The sequence below is a fragment of the Balaenoptera acutorostrata genome, chromosome 10 (genome assembly GCF_949987535.1).
Source record: "Balaenoptera acutorostrata chromosome 10, mBalAcu1.1, whole genome shotgun sequence".
Lineage (NCBI taxonomy): Eukaryota > Metazoa > Chordata > Mammalia > Artiodactyla > Balaenopteridae > Balaenoptera > Balaenoptera acutorostrata.
This window is the reverse complement of record NC_080073.1, coordinates 6,195,210-6,211,591: the sequence shown is the minus strand read 5'-3', so window position 1 is coordinate 6,211,591 and position 16,382 is coordinate 6,195,210. Positions and strand designations below refer to the sequence as shown.

The following is a 16,382-nucleotide window of genomic DNA, read 5'->3' as shown; positions in this document are numbered from 1 at the left end:
TCTTTCTTCTGAATTGCGTGGTTTCAGAGAACAAAAGTGGGTTTTCTTGCTCCTAAAACAGATCACTGAGCTGAAAAGGAACCTTTCACCAGTAAATATCTGTTGAATGAATAAGTTCTGAGCTGAGATATTTCAGAGCACTCTGCCTCTCGCTCACTTATTTATTCACTTAACAAATATTTCTTGATCTTTTTTCTGCTTTTAGCTTTATGCAAAATAACATGCCGAAGCTATGAAGGAAAAAATGTGATAAAGAATGGGAGCTTATAGTGATAGTTAAGTGAGGAAGATAAACTTATGCTGTATTAATTTTCTCCAACATATTACCTTTCTTTAAATTGAAGTATAGTTGATTTATAATGTTGTGTTAGTTTCTAGTTTATGGCAAAGTGATCCAGTTATACATATAAATACATATTCTTTTTCATATTCTTTTCCATTATCGTTTATTACAGGACAGTGAATATCATTCCCTGTGCTATACAGTAGGACCTTGTTGTTTATCTATTATATATTCTCCCACATTTTATTATGAAAAGTATCAATGAAATAGAAAAGTTAGAAGCATTGTACAGTGAACACCCATATATCTACCACCCAGGTCATAAATTAACATTTTGCTCTTTTTGCTTTATCATATATCTATTCATTTATCCATTCTTCTAACCAATCATCCATCCAACTTACTTTTTGATTAATTTCAAGTAAGTTGCAGACAGCAGTAGACTTCACCACTAAACAATTTCACACTAATTTTCATTTCAGTGATCTCAGTTCAATCAAGAAAACTTGTTTTTTAATCAAAAAGGAAAAAAATACATAGATTTTTATATAAAAACAAATCATTTTCTGTCAAATAGAATTGTGGAATGATAAATAGTATATATGCACAATGAAAAAAATTATTTGTTTTCCTCTGTGTGTATGAGGCAAAGAGAAAAAAGAGAAATAAGAAAAGAGGAATTTCCTCAAGGCGATGAGGAAAGAGAGAAATGAGACACTCCTGTGGAAGTGGGAGGTGAGAGCTACCTGGGGAATGCCAAGCTGGGAGTATTTTAGGGAAGTGCTTCCTGCTTCCTCCCAACCAAAATAAAAAATAGAAATCCCTGAGACGATACGGCCCTAGCCTTCTTTCCTTCTTCCCGAGGTGACTGTGGACAGTTCCAAGCAATTGGACTTGGGCAGGGCTGAAGGGGAAGCTGTAAGGTATTGGGTGTTGGCTTTAGGAGTGGAGAAAGGTACAGGCTGAAGCTACAGATTCAGGGGTTGTCCTGACAGAGGTAATGGCTGGAGTGGAGTGGGGCGAGTGGGTGAGACCCCTGAGGCTGACAGCAGGAAGTGACGGGAACAGAGGGCAGGACCGCGTCACAGGAAGAGAAGGTGATGCTGTTGAAGCAGTCAGAGGAGGCACACTAGGAGGAGTCGGACGGCTACCCTGGCTGTGGCAGTGCAGAGCTGGAGGAGAACTTGGAAAAACACCTAAAGCGAGCTTCTAAAAAGGAGACCTGAAAGTCTTTCGTGATCACCTCCCCACCTCTCACATATGCCACGGGAGAAGATGCAGGCTGAGAGATCACTCAGAAAATTAGTGATAGAGCTGGAGCAAAATCCATACTATCCAAGTGGTGCTTTTCCAACAAAGTAACTCAAAGGGTTCCTTCCACAAGGATCAAATGCCTTGGGGTCTTGCTTTTTTTCTTTTTTAGTTGAAGTATATTATATTTGTTATGGGTAAAAGTCACAGGCATACAACATAGTGATTCAATATTTTTATAGGTTATTTATAGTTATAATAAAATATTGGCTATATTCCCTGTGTTGTACAATATATCCTTGTAGCTTATTTATTTTATACACAGTAGTTTGTACCTCTTAATCCCCTACCCATATTTTGTCTCTTACCCCTTCTCTCTCCTCACTGGTAACCACTATTTCTCTCTATCTGTGAATCTGCATTTTTTCTATTATATTCACTAGTTTGTTTTATTTTCTAGATTCCACATATAAGTGATATCATACAGTATTTGTCTTTCTCTGTCTGACTTACTTCACTAAGCATAATACCCTCTAAGTCCATCCATGTTGTTGCAAATGGCAAAATTTCATTCTTTTATATGGCTGAGTAATATTCCATTATATATATATTTATATTTATATTTATATATATATATATATATATATATATATATATATAAATATAAATATATATATGCCACAATCTTCTTTATCCATTCATCTGTTGATGGACACTTAGGTTGCTTCCATATCTTGGCAATTGTAAATAATGCTGCTGTGAACATTGGGGTACATTTATCTTTTTGAATCAGTGTTTTTGTTTTTTTTCAGATATATACCCAGGTGTGGAATTGCTGGGTCATATGGTAGTTCTATTTTTAGTTTTTTAAGGAACCTCCATACTGTTCTCCATAATGGTTGCACCAATTTATATTCCCACCAACAGTGTACAAGGGTTCCCGTTTCTCCACATCCTCACCAACATTTGTTATTTGTGGTTTTTTTTTTTTTTTGATGGTAACCATTCTGATAGGTGTGAGGTGATCTCATTGTGGTTTTGACTTGCATTTCCCTGATGATTAGTGATGTTGAGCATCTTTTCATGTGCTTGTTGGCCAGCTGCATGTCCTCTTTGGAAAAATGTCTATTCAGGTCTTCTACCCATTTTTTAATCAGATTCTTTGTTTTTGTTTTTTCTTTTTAAAATTTATTTATTTTATTTATTTATTTTTGACTGCATTGGGTCTTCATTGCTGCACATGGGCTTTCTCTAGTTGTGGCGAGCGGGGGCTACTCTTTGTTGCGGTGCGCGGGCTTCTCATTGCAGTGGCTTCTTTTGTTGCGGAGCACGGGCTCTAGGCGCGCGGGCTCAGTAGTTGTGGCTTGCGGGCTCTAGAGCGCAGGCTCAGTAGTTGTGGCACACAGGCTTAGTTGCTCCGCAGCATGTGGGATCTTCCTGGACCTGGGCTCGAACCCGTGTCCCCTGCATTGTCAGGTGGATTCTTAACCACTGAGCCACCAGGGAAGCCCTCGTTGTTTTTTTGATGTTGAGTTGTATGAGCTAATTATATATATTGGATATTAACCCCTTATCAGTCATATCATTTGCAAATATTTTCTCCCATTCAGTAGGTTGTCTTTTCATTTTGTTGATGGTTCCCTTTGCTGTGCAAAAGCTTTTAAGTTTAATTAGGTCCATTTGCTTATTTGGGGTCTTGCTTTTTACCTTTGAAAAATCATAAGAATTTGGCCTTCTACTCAAGAATTTATCTGGCTTTGTCTTAATGTAAAAATAATGTTTTTGCTAAAGAGACATTTACACTCTGTTAGTATTTCTCAGTTTTCTTTAAACTCGTACCACTTTTTGATTAATATAAAAATCTAACAATGCCTTCTGGAAGTTTTAATACCTACTTTGACCTCCCTCCCCAATTGAGGATCACCTATAGCAGGATCCAATCTGTTTTCAGTATAGTCCTACTAGCAAAGGTTTTGTTACATATGACTTTGCATATTTTATGTAACGAAAAAAGATTTCAAACATAAAAGTGAAATAATGAATATGCTTTCTCAATTAACATAACCCTCTTCCCATTTGAGAACCATTCATCTAAGGAGATTTTCTAGATTTATTTCATGCTTTGTGTGTCCTGGTAACCTCTTCTGTATTGGTTAGGAGTGCTTTTAGATGCAAATAAAAACTCCCACAACAGTGACTTAAGCAAAAAAGATATTTAATTATTTCCCATAATAACCAGCCTTGAGGAAGATGATTCCAGGGTCAGTTCAGCAGCTCAGTAATAACAGGTCTCTGGGCTGGCATCTCAGTGGTGCTTCCCTGATGGCCCTAAGATGACTGCCATAGCCCCGTGCATCACTTCCTGTCACAAAGAAGAGGGCAAGTGGGAAACACACTTTTACTTGTTTTGCTCATTTGTCAGAGAGGAAGAACTTTCCAGAACCGCATCTCTGCCATGAGACTTCCCCATCTACTTCCTTGGCCTCTAGGAGTTGTGTTTCAAACCCACTCCTAGACCAGCCACTGGCAAAGAGGAACAAGGGGGCATATGCAGCTGAGACCAATCATGATGCAGCCCATCTCCCAGGACATGTGCAACATGGGACTTGTACAAACCTCCCCTTGTTTTTGCTCACCCCTCCCCTCACTAGAATGTGAGCTCCTTGAGGACAGAGGTTTTTGTTTTGTTCCCTGCTCTGTTCCCAATACCTAGAACAATGCCCAGGAATGCAGTAAATAGTCATCAAGTGAAGGAAGGGAGGAAGGAATGGCTAAAGAAGCAGGGGATATAGGCTGTAGGTAACCAGCAGTGTCTATCAGCCCCTACAGTATAACAACCCTAGCTTGATCACTGTGATAGCACCGAGTGACTACTGATCACTGGGGCTCTGACCTGAATCCCTGTGTCTTTCCTCCCAGGGAGTGAGCCATAGCTGGAGGCTACTCTTGTGCCAATGACCCTTCCCAATTCCTCCAGCGTCTTGGAAGACAAGATGTGTGAGGGGAACAAGACCACCACGCCCAACCCCCAAATGATGCCCCTAGTGGTGGTCCTGAGCGCCATCTCCTTGGTCACAGTGGGACTCAACCTGCTGGTCCTGTATGCTGTGCGCAGCGAGCGGAAGCTACACACGGTGGGGAATCTGTACATCGTCAGCCTCTCGGTGGCCGATCTGATCGTGGGGGCCGTCGTCATGCCCGTGAACATCCTCTACCTCCTCATGTCCAGGTGGTCCCTGGGGCGCCCTCTCTGCCTCTTTTGGCTTTCCATGGACTATGTGGCCAGCACAGCATCCATTTTCAGCATCTTCATCTTGTGCGTTGATCGCTACCGCTCTGTGCAGCAGCCCCTCAGATACCTGAGGTATCGTACCAAGACCCGAGCATCGGCCACCATCTTGGTGGCCTGGTTTCTCTCCTTCCTGTGGGTTATTCCCATTCTGGGCTGGCATCGCTTCATGTCGAAGACCTCAGGGCACCGGGAGGACAAGTGCGAGACGGACTTCTACGATGTCACCTGGTTCAAGGTCATGACTGCCATCATCAACTTCTACCTGCCCACCTTGCTCATGCTTTGGTTCTATGCTAAGATCTACAAGGCTGTACAGCAGCACTGTCAGCACCGGGAGCTCATCCGTGGATCCCTCCCGTCCTTCTCTGAAGATAAGCTGAAGCCAGAGGACCTCAGCGTGGGTGCTCAGAAACCAGGGAAGCAGTCTCCCTGGGAGGTTCTGAAAAGGAAGCCGAAAGATGCCGGTGGTGGACCTGTCTTGAAGCCAGCATCCCAAGACCCGAAGGAGATAAAGTCTCCAGGTGTCTTCAGCCAAGAGAAGGATGGAGAACTGGACAAATTCCATTGCTCCCCACTTAACATTGTGCAGACGCAGATGGAGGCAGACGGGAGTGGCAGGGAATACGTAGCCATCAACCAGAGCCAGAGCCAGCTCGAGATGGGTGAGCAGGGCCTGAACATGCATGGGGCCAAGGAGGTATTAGAGGATCAGATCCTAGGTGACAGCCAGTCCTTCTCCCGGACAGACTCAGACAGCCCCCCAGAGGTGGCACCCGGGAAAGCTAAATCGAAAAGTGAGTCTAGCAGAGGCCTGGATTATATCAAGTTCACCTGGAAGAGGCTTTGCTCACATTCAAGACAGTACGTGTCTGGGTTGCACATGAACCGAGAACGGAAGGCCGCCAAACAATTGGGTTTTATCATGGTGGCCTTCATCGTTTGCTGGATTCCTTACTTCATCTTCTTCATGGTCATTGCCTTCTGCGAGAGCTGCTGTAACCAACATGTGCACATGTTCACCATCTGGCTGGGCTACATCAACTCCACGCTGAACCCCCTCATCTACCCCCTGTGCAACGAGAACTTCAAGAAGACGTTCAAGAAAATTCTGCACATTCGCTCCTAAGGGAGGCTACAAGGGGATGTAACTAAGTGATGCTTATGATGTCCCTGAAGGAAATAGAGGAGGAAGCCTGTGCATTGCCAGACACCTGGGCTTTCTGGAGCCAAAAGAATAGCCTTAGGGGCTGGGTAGTTTGGAAAGTTCATAGGCACCATTGGAAGAACAGCAGATGGCGGTGGTCAGCAGAGAGACTATACCCTGAGAGCAGAATATTTCCAAGAGAATCGGATCTGGTTGAGCTCTCCTGCTCCTCGGGAAATGTGGGCGCCTCAGACTCACATTGTAATTCAAGCTTTCAGACTCGAATTAATGGGCAACTGAAGGGACACGTGGGTAGAGTTCCAGTAGAGAAGTAGACAGAACTCTGGAGCCTTCCTGGAAGGGAGCTATACGACTGTGCAGAGACCTTATATTGATACACACAGACAGATGCTGTCCCCTGCCAGGGGTCACCTTGAGAGGCAGGACAGCTATTCCACTGTGACTGCCACTTCTCAGAACACCTCTCCTCTGAGCCTCTTTTACAGCTTTCTCCAGACCCAGTGTTTGAACCACCTTGGAAATTCTGCCTTATTATTTCTCACTCACGCACATCTTAGAGTTGATAGGAAATTATGCAGTCTGCATATCCATCATTTTCAAACCCAAATTCCTTTTTTGCTATTAAAAAAAAAAAAGCTAAATGCTGCCCTCAAGGAGAAAAGAATATTTTTTAAATGGTTGTTCATTAAAAACCAAAAAGGGGAGTGGAGAGAAGAAAGCCATATTTCTTGAGGGCTGTGCCAGGTTGATGTCATTTAAGCCCCATGACACCCCACAACAGGAGGGTGGTAGTACAAGAGAAGCAAATTGAAGTGCAGCAAGGTGAAATAAGGTGCCTGAGATCACACAGCTAGTTATAGGAGAGCTAGAGTGAACATCCTGTGGTTTCAGCTCATTGTAACACATTTTCTACTAAAGGCAAAAATTTGTTCTATTCAGCACACACACACACACAAATTCCTGAGAGAGGTGGCAATTCTCAGGAGTATATTGAGGGCTTCCCTGGTGGCGCAGTGGTTAAGAATCCGCCTGCCAACACAGGCGACATGGGTTCGAGCCCTGGTCAGGGAAGATCCCACATGCCGCGGAGCAGCTAAGCCCGTGCGCCACAACTACTGAGCCTGCACTCTAGAGCCTGCGAGCCACAACTACTGAGCCCACGCACCTAGAGCCCGTGCTCCACAACAAGAGAAGCCACTGCAATGAGAAGTCCGCGCACCGCAATGAAGAGTAGTCCCCGCTCACCGCAACTAGAGAAAGCCCGCGTGCAGCAATGAGGACCCAACACAGCCAAAAATAAATAAATAAATAAATTTACTTTTTAAAAAAAGCGTATATTGAGAGCAGGAAGAGCTGACATAGATGTTTGTGGCCACAGAGGGGATACTTTTGAAGGGACAGTGTGCATTTTCATCTGTGAGTTTTGCTGTTTATCCAAGAAGAGTCATCATGTTCTTTTACAGGCAAACCTCTTAAGTCAAAACTAGCAAAGGCATGGGAACACGCAGTTTTACTTGGTGTTTATGTTGCAATCTGGTTATGATTTATATTTTAAAACTTCATGCTAGACTGTAATATATGTAGCTACTGGGAGTGCCTGTACAAGCTGGTATTTTATGTCATATGTTCCTGTTTGCATGATCTGTTAAAATGAGAGATTTTTTACCTACCTAAAATATGATCTGAAACTATACTGTTACAAGTTTGATCGATTTAATACTACCTTTCTGAGTCTCTTGGACTGAGAAGATGTATTGAAATGTAATGTCAAATGTTACAAGATCTGATACAAGGTTTCTCTTTGGTTTTGTAAGGACATATACATTCACATTTGTAAACATCTTTAGGAAAGGACTTACTTTTTATAACAAGCTTCACCCTCTACTTTGCATCTCCCAAAGCTCTTCTCCCTCAAAACCGGGGGAGTTAAGGAGACTTTTATCCTGGTTTAGGTTATCCTGCAGCTGGTCTGTTTCCAGGTCAGAAACCAGGAAGAGTTGCTTCCCGGGACCCCTCAGGACCCAGGAGCACTTTTAAGGACTACCCCACGCAGACAAATGGCTAAGTGCCTGTTATTGATGTTGATGAACAGTTGAGGCAACTAGTGGTTACGAGCCCTGACTTTGGGTCAACGAGACTTGGATTTGAATCTGACAAGAACAAAAAATGGTCAATATAAATTGCCAGAGCATAATAAACAAGGTCCATGGATTATTGTGTACAATGTTTATGGTGCTTGCAGAGTGAATGGTACCCAGTGGGGACTCAAGTAGTTTTAAAATATACTGAGCGTATACTTTTGTGCTCTACCACTGTTATCTAATCTAATCTCTACAACACCTCGTGAGGCAGATTTCTGTATTTTAACAAACAGGCAAACCAAAGCGCAGAGGGATTAATAAGGACCAGGTCCAAGATCTGATTGTGGAATGGGCTTCCTTTCCACAGTATCAGCCTGCTCTTCCTACGCCTGTCTGTATGCTTGAATTAATTCTTAAATTCATGAAAGGCAAGGGACTATGGTGCAGACGTAACTCAGCCCTAGCCCACTCAGGAAAGAATCAGTGGCTGATGGCTTACACAAAATCCAGTTGAAACCAGGCTCTCTGCCCAAAATATGAAAATAAATACCTTCTTGGAAAAGGCTGTCAGAGACCTTGATTATAGATTAAAACTTGCAGACTCAGAAGCCCCTTTGGGTTTCTTTTTATGGACTTAAAGCTGATGAGCTTAAAGCCAATTCCTCCACTGACCAATTTGCCAAATTGGCCAAATGTTGGCTTCTTTTTAACTATTTACAAGGTTTACAGCAATGCATGTTGGGTGAGGTTTTTAAGAGACGTTTTCTGCAATTGTTGTGAAGTTAGAGTAACAGATTTTTGTTTTTCTTCACAGCCACATATTGAAGAAGGTTCAATATGCTTTGTCCCCAGATCACTGCTGTTGCAGGGAGAGACCAAGTTGCAGAGAGGGGAGAAATAGAGGTGAAGAGACTTCAGGTGACAGAGGGGAAAACAAGGCGTAGAAATAAGAGGAAACTAGGGGAGGCAGGGGTGTTACCGAGCCCAAGCTCCTATTGCTCCTGCAGGACAGGCCAGTAAATCAAGAGACAAGCTGTGGGAGCTGGGAATGGTGACTTCATCTGGGAAGCCAGTGGACCAAAAAGAAGGTGGACTAGTGTCCCAAAGAGCCATCTTCCCGAGTTAGAATTCAGGCTTATTTTATACTAAAAGGAGAGGGGATAAAGTCCTAGTTCCGGCCAGACTTCAGAGGGGATGTGTTCATTTCTTCCTTCCTGCAGCCATTTGCAGGTGGGCCTGGTCAGGATGCTTCCTGTGAGCTAAACAAAAGTATTTTCACTTAATGCTCATTACGTGGGAGGCAGGGTTCCCAGAGATGGGCCATTATGTATAATTTAAGCCTATAGGCAACATCCCTTTAGTGATTAATTTGTAATAGAATACAAAGGTTCTTCCCTGTTACGGGGTTGGGGGGGTCAGAGAGGAGGGATCTAGGGGAAGAGATGGGGGACACCAAGGAACAGAAGAGGGAGGAAGGGGGAAATGAAGTGTAGAGGGACAGAGATGGGGAGAGATTAAGAGGCAGAGAGATGGAGACATTTAGGGGAAGACAAAGTGAGAAACAGGAATGGGAAAGGAGACAGAAGGAGAAGTGAAAAGCAGGAGACAGAGCATAAACTGAGTGGCACGATATTAATACACTCAAGAAAAACCTACATTCAAGAATATATTCTTCATTAATGTGTTCATAAGTTAAATATAGTCAAAGGAAGAATAAAGCCATCCTTAATTTTTGGTAAAGAGAAAATTCTTTCAAATGCCTCTCTGAAGGCAACATGAAAACCATCAACTACAACATCATATAAATCTATAAAAGCTTGCAAAGCCATTCCATCCAGTAGAAATCGCCATAAACTTTAGACGTTGGTAAGTTAGTGTTATGCGAAAAACTGAGTTTGCCTCTTGGTGCATATCAATCCGAAAGATACAGCCAAGCCCAAGAGCAGGAGAAGGAAGTATTTATTCCTTGCAGCAAGTAAGGAGAACCCCGGGGATCTTTCCCAAAGCAGTGCCTCCCCAACAGCAAAATTGGGAAGTTTTAAGCTAGTGGTACATGTATATTCATGAAGGAGCGTGGGCGTTGAATGAAGTCACAAGGGTCCTAAAAGGTCCACATCATCAGCCGTTAGGTTCCAGTTGATCTGGTGGTTGAGCATCTGAGGGTGGGGGCGAATTAAATTCTGCAAAACAGCTCAAGAAAGTGCTTCAGGGCTAGTCTCTACCATTGGAACAGAAGTGGGAGTCTTTACAAATGATATGTTATTTTTGCTGTTGTTGCTTCTCTTGCCTGATAACAGTCATTTGTTCCTGCATTTTTTTTTGTTGTTGTTCCTTTAAGATCATTAATTACAGAGACCTGTTCAAAGATAAGCATTGTGGCCAGGCTCAGATCACAAAATGGCTTAGGCCAAAAATGGCTTCTCTTATGTCAGGAAAGCCAGGCCTAGTTCTCTTTCTCTGGGGACCCCCTACCCTATCTGCTTACATTAGCAAAATGTCCATTTAGAAAATCCATGAGTCTGCAGATTAGCCATTTGATAAATTGGTCATTTGGTTACTTGGCTGGCAGAAAATCACTTGTCTCTCTTTTGAAGATGGGTCTTCTAGAAGGTAGATTCAAGTCTTAACAGCAAGGCGAAGAAGATGCAGGGCTCTCCTGGCTGTGACGCATTCTAAGTGCTGTAAAGAAACAATGCTGTTAAGACCTAATTTGCCAGCATATCATGCCACAATTTCTTGGGCTTTCAAAGTCTAGTTGTGCAGTGGTTCCCACTGGGGGGGTGGGGATGGGTCTTCAACTGAGCTGCAAGACAAGTGATGAAAGTACATTGACCTGGATCTCTGTGGTCTTGAATAAGTGTCATGGGCCTCGTTGCCCTACTGTGTCTGAGAACATTCTCTGCCTTTTTATGGTTCCTGGTCTTGCATCTTTTTTGATGCTCCATCATCTTGGTGCCCCAGTTGTCTGTCTCCCCCATGCTGGGCAGCAGGGGCAGATCTTCTGCTCTGAGCCTCACCCTAATTCCATGCTAACATGGAGGCCACATTTGTGACCTAAGTGACCATCTACTTTGGATGCCCAGACCGCATCTAATAATTTAACACACACTTTTGAGCACTTCTTGGGCCAGTCCTTGGGGCCAGGCCTTAGGAGACAGTGGATGACATAGACATGGCTTCCACCTCATGGACCTACTGCAGGGTTGCAAGCGACAGAAACCAGCTTTGTGAATGGCTACTGGGGTGTTTTGTGGAATCCAGTAACACTTTTTTTTTTTTTTAACTGGTGGTGCAGTGCACACTTGGGTGAATATGTCTTTTCTGGTTTTTAAATTATTTATTTTTGGCTGCGTTGGGTCCTTGTTGCTGCGCACGGGCTTTCTCTAGTTGCGGTGAGCGGGAGCTACTCTTCGTTGTGGTGCATGGGTTTCTCATGGTGGTGGCTTCCCTTGTTGTGGAGCACGGGCTCTAGGAGCACAGGCTCAGTAGTTGTGGCACCAGGGCTCAGTAGCTGTGGCTCACGGGCTCTAGAGTGCAGGCTCAGTAGTTGTGGCACATGGGCTTGGTTGCTCTGCAGCATATGGGATCTTCCCGGACCAGGGCTCGAACCCATGTCGCCTGCACTGGCGGATTCTTAACCGAATCCAGTAACACTTTGGATGACCTCACCCCTGAAAGGCTTGAGCCAAGGCAGCCACAGGAACCTCAACAACCAGAGTCCAAGGAAGTTCCTGCTAGACTGCTGCTGTTGACCTATGTGAATTACTCCTATTCCTACTCGCTGTGAGTATCAGTTCAAAAGTCCAAAGCTGAGGGTGAAGAATCATCTTATATCCACCTCTGATGCAATCAACTGTAAAGGGAGGTGGGGGCCAGTTGGCACATGTGGTCCAAACATGGCTGGAGGACCAACAGTTCCCAGAGAAGCAGGAATCATTGTGAGCTGGGTGGAAACTCCAAAAAATGTATTCATTACAAGGATCTCAAAGTCCAGCAGAGGAAACCTTATAAAGAACTAACTTCAACTCAGCCTCACAGGTGCTTTATCAAGTGAAACACAGGGGTAGGTGCATGTCAGGCATGCCTTCACCTAGGAGGTGACATCCCCACTGTTTTTTTTTTTAAAACCAAGTTTATTACATTCAATATATACAGTAAAATGCACCCATTTTAAATGTGCAGTTCAATGAGTTTTCAGAAATGTGAACGCCCATGTCATCCCGATCTCAGTCAAGATATAGAACATTTCTATCACCTCAGAAAGTTTCTCATGGCACTTTGCAGACAGTGCTCCCCTTTATACCCTAGGCAACCCCTGATCTGACTTCTATCACTATAGATTAGTTTTGCTGATTCTAGAACTTTCCATATGTGGAATCATATTGTATGGACTCTTTTTCCTTCAACATTTTGTCTAAGATTCACCGACATTTCAAAACTGTGTTTTGAAGACTAAGAGGAAGAGTGAGGATACTGCAGGGATGGAGACATAAAAGAGCAGAATGAGTAGAGTGTGCTTTAAACAGCAGAATTAGTTTTGTGTGACCCGAGCATGCGGTCCGAGGGGGCAGTGGCAGGAGAGGAGCCTGATAAAATGGAAAGAGTTGACAAAGTTGAATTCTACCTGAGCCGTGCACTCTTGAGAAACAGTGATGGTGAAGAAATCCCCCCACTCTTTTGTGCTCCGGAAATGGTTTACTGCAAAGAGACATCCATTCCCATAGGACCTACGTAAGATTTGGAGATGCTTCCCTTGTTTACCTGTGGCAAGGCTAGACACAGTCCTTCTGAATTCCCGTTCTTTACCTTATAAATGATTTGCTGAACTACTGCTCTCCACTGATCAATCAGAACAAAATGCTGATCAACCAAAGTTTAAACTTCTCTCATTTCCCCAGGCTCTTTTGACCCACCCTCAGCCTGAGCCAGTATATAACTGGCCTCAAGGTAAAACATTCTCCGATTTACTACTATGGGATCAAGCCACCCTTTCTTCCAACTTTTCCACATCCAGTTCTCTCTAGCTTTCTTCAGTCTTCCTGAGAAGGAAGAACTCTTTTTGCATAACCCTTGAGACACCTGCAGAGCTTTCGGCTGGAGTGGTCTCCCCACGGCTATAGTCTTGCCCCTTCCCCTCCCCCACCCTTTGCAATAATCCTTCTGAATAAAGTACTTAATAAGTCTGGATTTGTTTTCTTATTTAGCAAACAGGCTTCCGTTAGAATCCTAGCCCAAAAGCTCTTTAACCTTCAACAAGCCACAACTTCTCCTAGCCTCTGTTCTTTCATGTGTAAAATGGGGATAATATAACCTTTACCTTGTAGGACCTTTGTGACCACTAAAGATGGGAAACCATGAAAATATGATAGTCAATAAATAGGAGTCAATAGAGTTACATCAGAGTCACGGCCTTACATGTCAGATTAGGTTTACACTCACTATTGTCTCTTCCACACCTGTCCAATGCTTGGCACTTGGCTCAGTAAAGAATTTAGAATGAATACCTTTATCCCACTGAGAGCGGGCGGGGGTGGGGTTTGAAAATAATACCTGGTTTAGAAAGAGCAGGTTGGTCACTGTTGACTTTCATCCAGCCTTTACGTATTAAAAAGGGCCGTCTCTCCACACCTGCCTCCCTAACGGTCCCTGTGATACATTTGATGCTGCCTCTCCTGGAAAACGGAAATGATAATTCCTGTCATCCTCTGAAATCACTGGAGAGAAGGATGAGCACTTTTTTTTAACAGCCTGAGGGGCATACACACATTCCCACATCTGATAAGAGAAAGTCTCTCCATCAGCTCTCACAAGGGGTCCTAGCCCACCTCCTGAGGTCCCGCCTTGCCCACGGCTCAAGTTCCTCCCACTCAGCTGGGTGCTAGGGGCTCCTTTACCTGGCTGGCTCGTGGCTCCGGGTGCGCATGTGCGCACTTCCTCCAAACCCACCCACACACCCCTCCCTTCCCGGCTGGCGGGGGCGGGGCCACATTGCGTCATCGGGGCGCGCGCGGCGGACAGCGCCGTGGTTGCCGGAAGTTGGGCGGCGGTAAGTGAGCCGCGTTGGTGAGGGAGGAGTGGGGTCCTGCGCGGTCGGTTTTGGAGCCCTGGGGAGAAGGGGCGAGCTCGGCGGTGAGGGCGAGGGTCACGGCGGGTCTGAGGATCTTGGTCCTCCCTCCTCGAGGGAGTCACTGACTCCGGCTCTCGCCTTCTGTCTCCGGTCACGTCCCCTCAGACTGGTTCAGCGCGGGGTCTTCTGACTAGGAAGCTCCTGCTGATTAACGAAGTCATTCCCGCCTGTCCCCTGGCAGCAAGTGCTCCGAATCTCCAGTGTTGGAACACGGGAGACAGGCCGCCTGGGCTCTCCTCCTGGCTTTGCCGGTTCTGCTGTGTGACTGGCGCGTCTTTTCTGGCCAACTCCTCTCTTCTCCTTATGTGACATGATTTTGAAACCCTTTAAGGAGTTGAATACAGGGCTCTCATTCAACCACAGGGTCCTTTTTCTGTTCTCAGCCAGCTTCTCATAATAGAGACTAAGCGTAAACACTAATTGAGCTTCTGCTGCATGCCTGCCACTGCTCTGCAAGCTGGGAATACCAAAGTAAGTAAGGTACACATCCCTGTCTTCAAGGAGTTAATTTTTTTTTTTTTAAGTCAAGGAGATAGCAGCACTATAGAATGAAGCTATTGTAGAAGTTTGCTGGAGGAGGACTTAGGGTGCTTGTAAGTCAGGCCGAGGCATCAGTAGGCTTCTGTGAGGAGGTGTTGCTTTATCCAGGTCCTGAAGGTTGAGCAGGTTTAGTCAGGTGAAGAGGGCTGGTAGCTGGGACCATATCGCAGACACTGGGAGTGGCATAAACAGAAGCCTGTACAATGAATGACCTGCAAGTAGTTCACCCAAGTTGGAGTGTCCAGTTGTAAAAGAGGTGATTCTGGAAAGCCAGATCATGAAGGATCTTGTGGGTGATAGCATGTGAGGAACAGACTTTGGAAGTTGTGATACTTGTATGCCATTTCTGGCTTTGCCCCTGAGCTAGTTTCGTGACCTTGGGCAAGTCACTTCCTTTCTTAGCTTCAGTTTCCTCATCTATAAAAAGGACAAACGGGGAGCTCCCTGGTGGCCTGGTGGTTAGGATTATGGGCTTTCACTGCCGTGGCCCGGGTTCAATCCCTGGTCGGGAAACGGAGATCCCACAAGCCGTGTGGTGTTGCAAAAAACAAAACACAACAAAACAAAACCCCAAAACAAAACAACAGCAACAAAGAATAAAAAACAAAACAACAACAAAAAAAGGGCAAACATTAACCTACCTCCTAGGGTTGCTGTGAGAAGCAAATGAGATGATGTGTTACTCACTTGGCACTAGTAGATGGTAAACAATAAGCTGTAGCAGTTACAATTGCCATGTTAAGAAGCTTTATTTGAAAGTGTGGCTTTGAAGAGTGGAGTCCTGTGGAATTTTACACAGGGGTCTGACATGGTCTCATCTGTTTCAGATTACCCAGGCAATGATGTGCTGATTACACTGGGTGGGGAAGGACCCACAGGGAAACCAGTCAGGGCACTTTTGCCATGGTCCAGGTGACAGAGGAGGGAGGCCAGAACCAAGGCAGCAGCTATGTGGATGGAGAGGACTGGGTGGATTTGAGAGACCAAGGAAGTGGGATTTGCTGGACTGGTAACTGATTGGATGATACCTCGAGAGTCAGGAGTCAGGATATTGGGGGTGGAGTGGGGAATGAATCCTCTTTGTGGAAATAAATAATAAGTTCTTTGATCAGTGGTCCCTGATTGGTTATCCCTGACCTCAGAGATTTTATTTGGAAGTCAGAATGGCCTCTGTCCTCCACTTTTACCCAGTGAAGTAAGATTCACTAATGCCTTCCTGCTGTCTATCTCCAGATAAAGCCTCCTGGCTTTCTCCAGTGTAAGTAAAGCCCCACTGTGTGTTCAAGGGAGAATGAATAGGTGCTGCTTTGTCGCCAGGCCGACAGCATGCATCTCCATGGTCTCGTTAGGCTGGGTGACAACCTGTCCGCCTGGTCTCAGTCCAGCCACAGAATGATCACCTCTGGGACTTTCACACCTTCTTCCTTCTGGTTACCGTCCTTTGAACTTGTTCCTGTGTGTCGGTCTCTTTGTGAGTGTGTGGCGTAGAAAGCAAGTCCTCTTTTCTCCGGGAGCCTGGCCATGCACAGCAGGACTGTACTCTTCTTTCCATAACCTAAGGCCCTGCGCGGCTCTGCTGGGCCTCGTTGTAGACGCTTCACGCTCTTGACACTGTCACACTATCTGAGAGCCAGCCGGGCTCT

At 44.9% G+C, this 16,382-nt stretch overlaps 2 protein-coding genes across 10 annotated transcripts in view; both read left to right on the top strand.

Moving 5' to 3' along the window:
• HRH1 (histamine receptor H1) overlaps positions 1-9,452 on the top strand; it is an 84,102-nt gene extending 74,650 nt beyond the window's left edge. For all 5 annotated transcript variants that reach the window (XM_057554303.1, XM_057554301.1, XM_057554302.1 and 2 more), the window contains one exon: positions 4,454-9,452. In XM_057554303.1, coding sequence (XP_057410286.1) covers positions 4,489-5,952 — 1,464 coding nt within the window. In that variant the 5' untranslated portion in view covers positions 4,454-4,488 and the 3' untranslated portion in view covers positions 5,953-9,452. The remainder of the gene's footprint in view (positions 1-4,453) is intronic.
• The window catches only part of ATG7 (autophagy related 7), a 268,513-nt gene that overhangs the window by 9,905 nt on the left and 242,226 nt on the right, over positions 1-16,382 (top strand). Inside the window, exon 1 of one of the 5 annotated variants that reach the window (XM_057554297.1) lies at positions 14,068-14,118. The exons of 3 other annotated variants lie outside the window; for them this stretch is intronic. The gene's annotated coding sequence lies outside the window, so the exon portion shown is untranslated. Of the gene's footprint in view, positions 1-14,067; positions 14,119-16,382 lie in introns of those variants that run through there. One more of the 5 variants, XM_057554295.1, reaches the window with a different exon arrangement.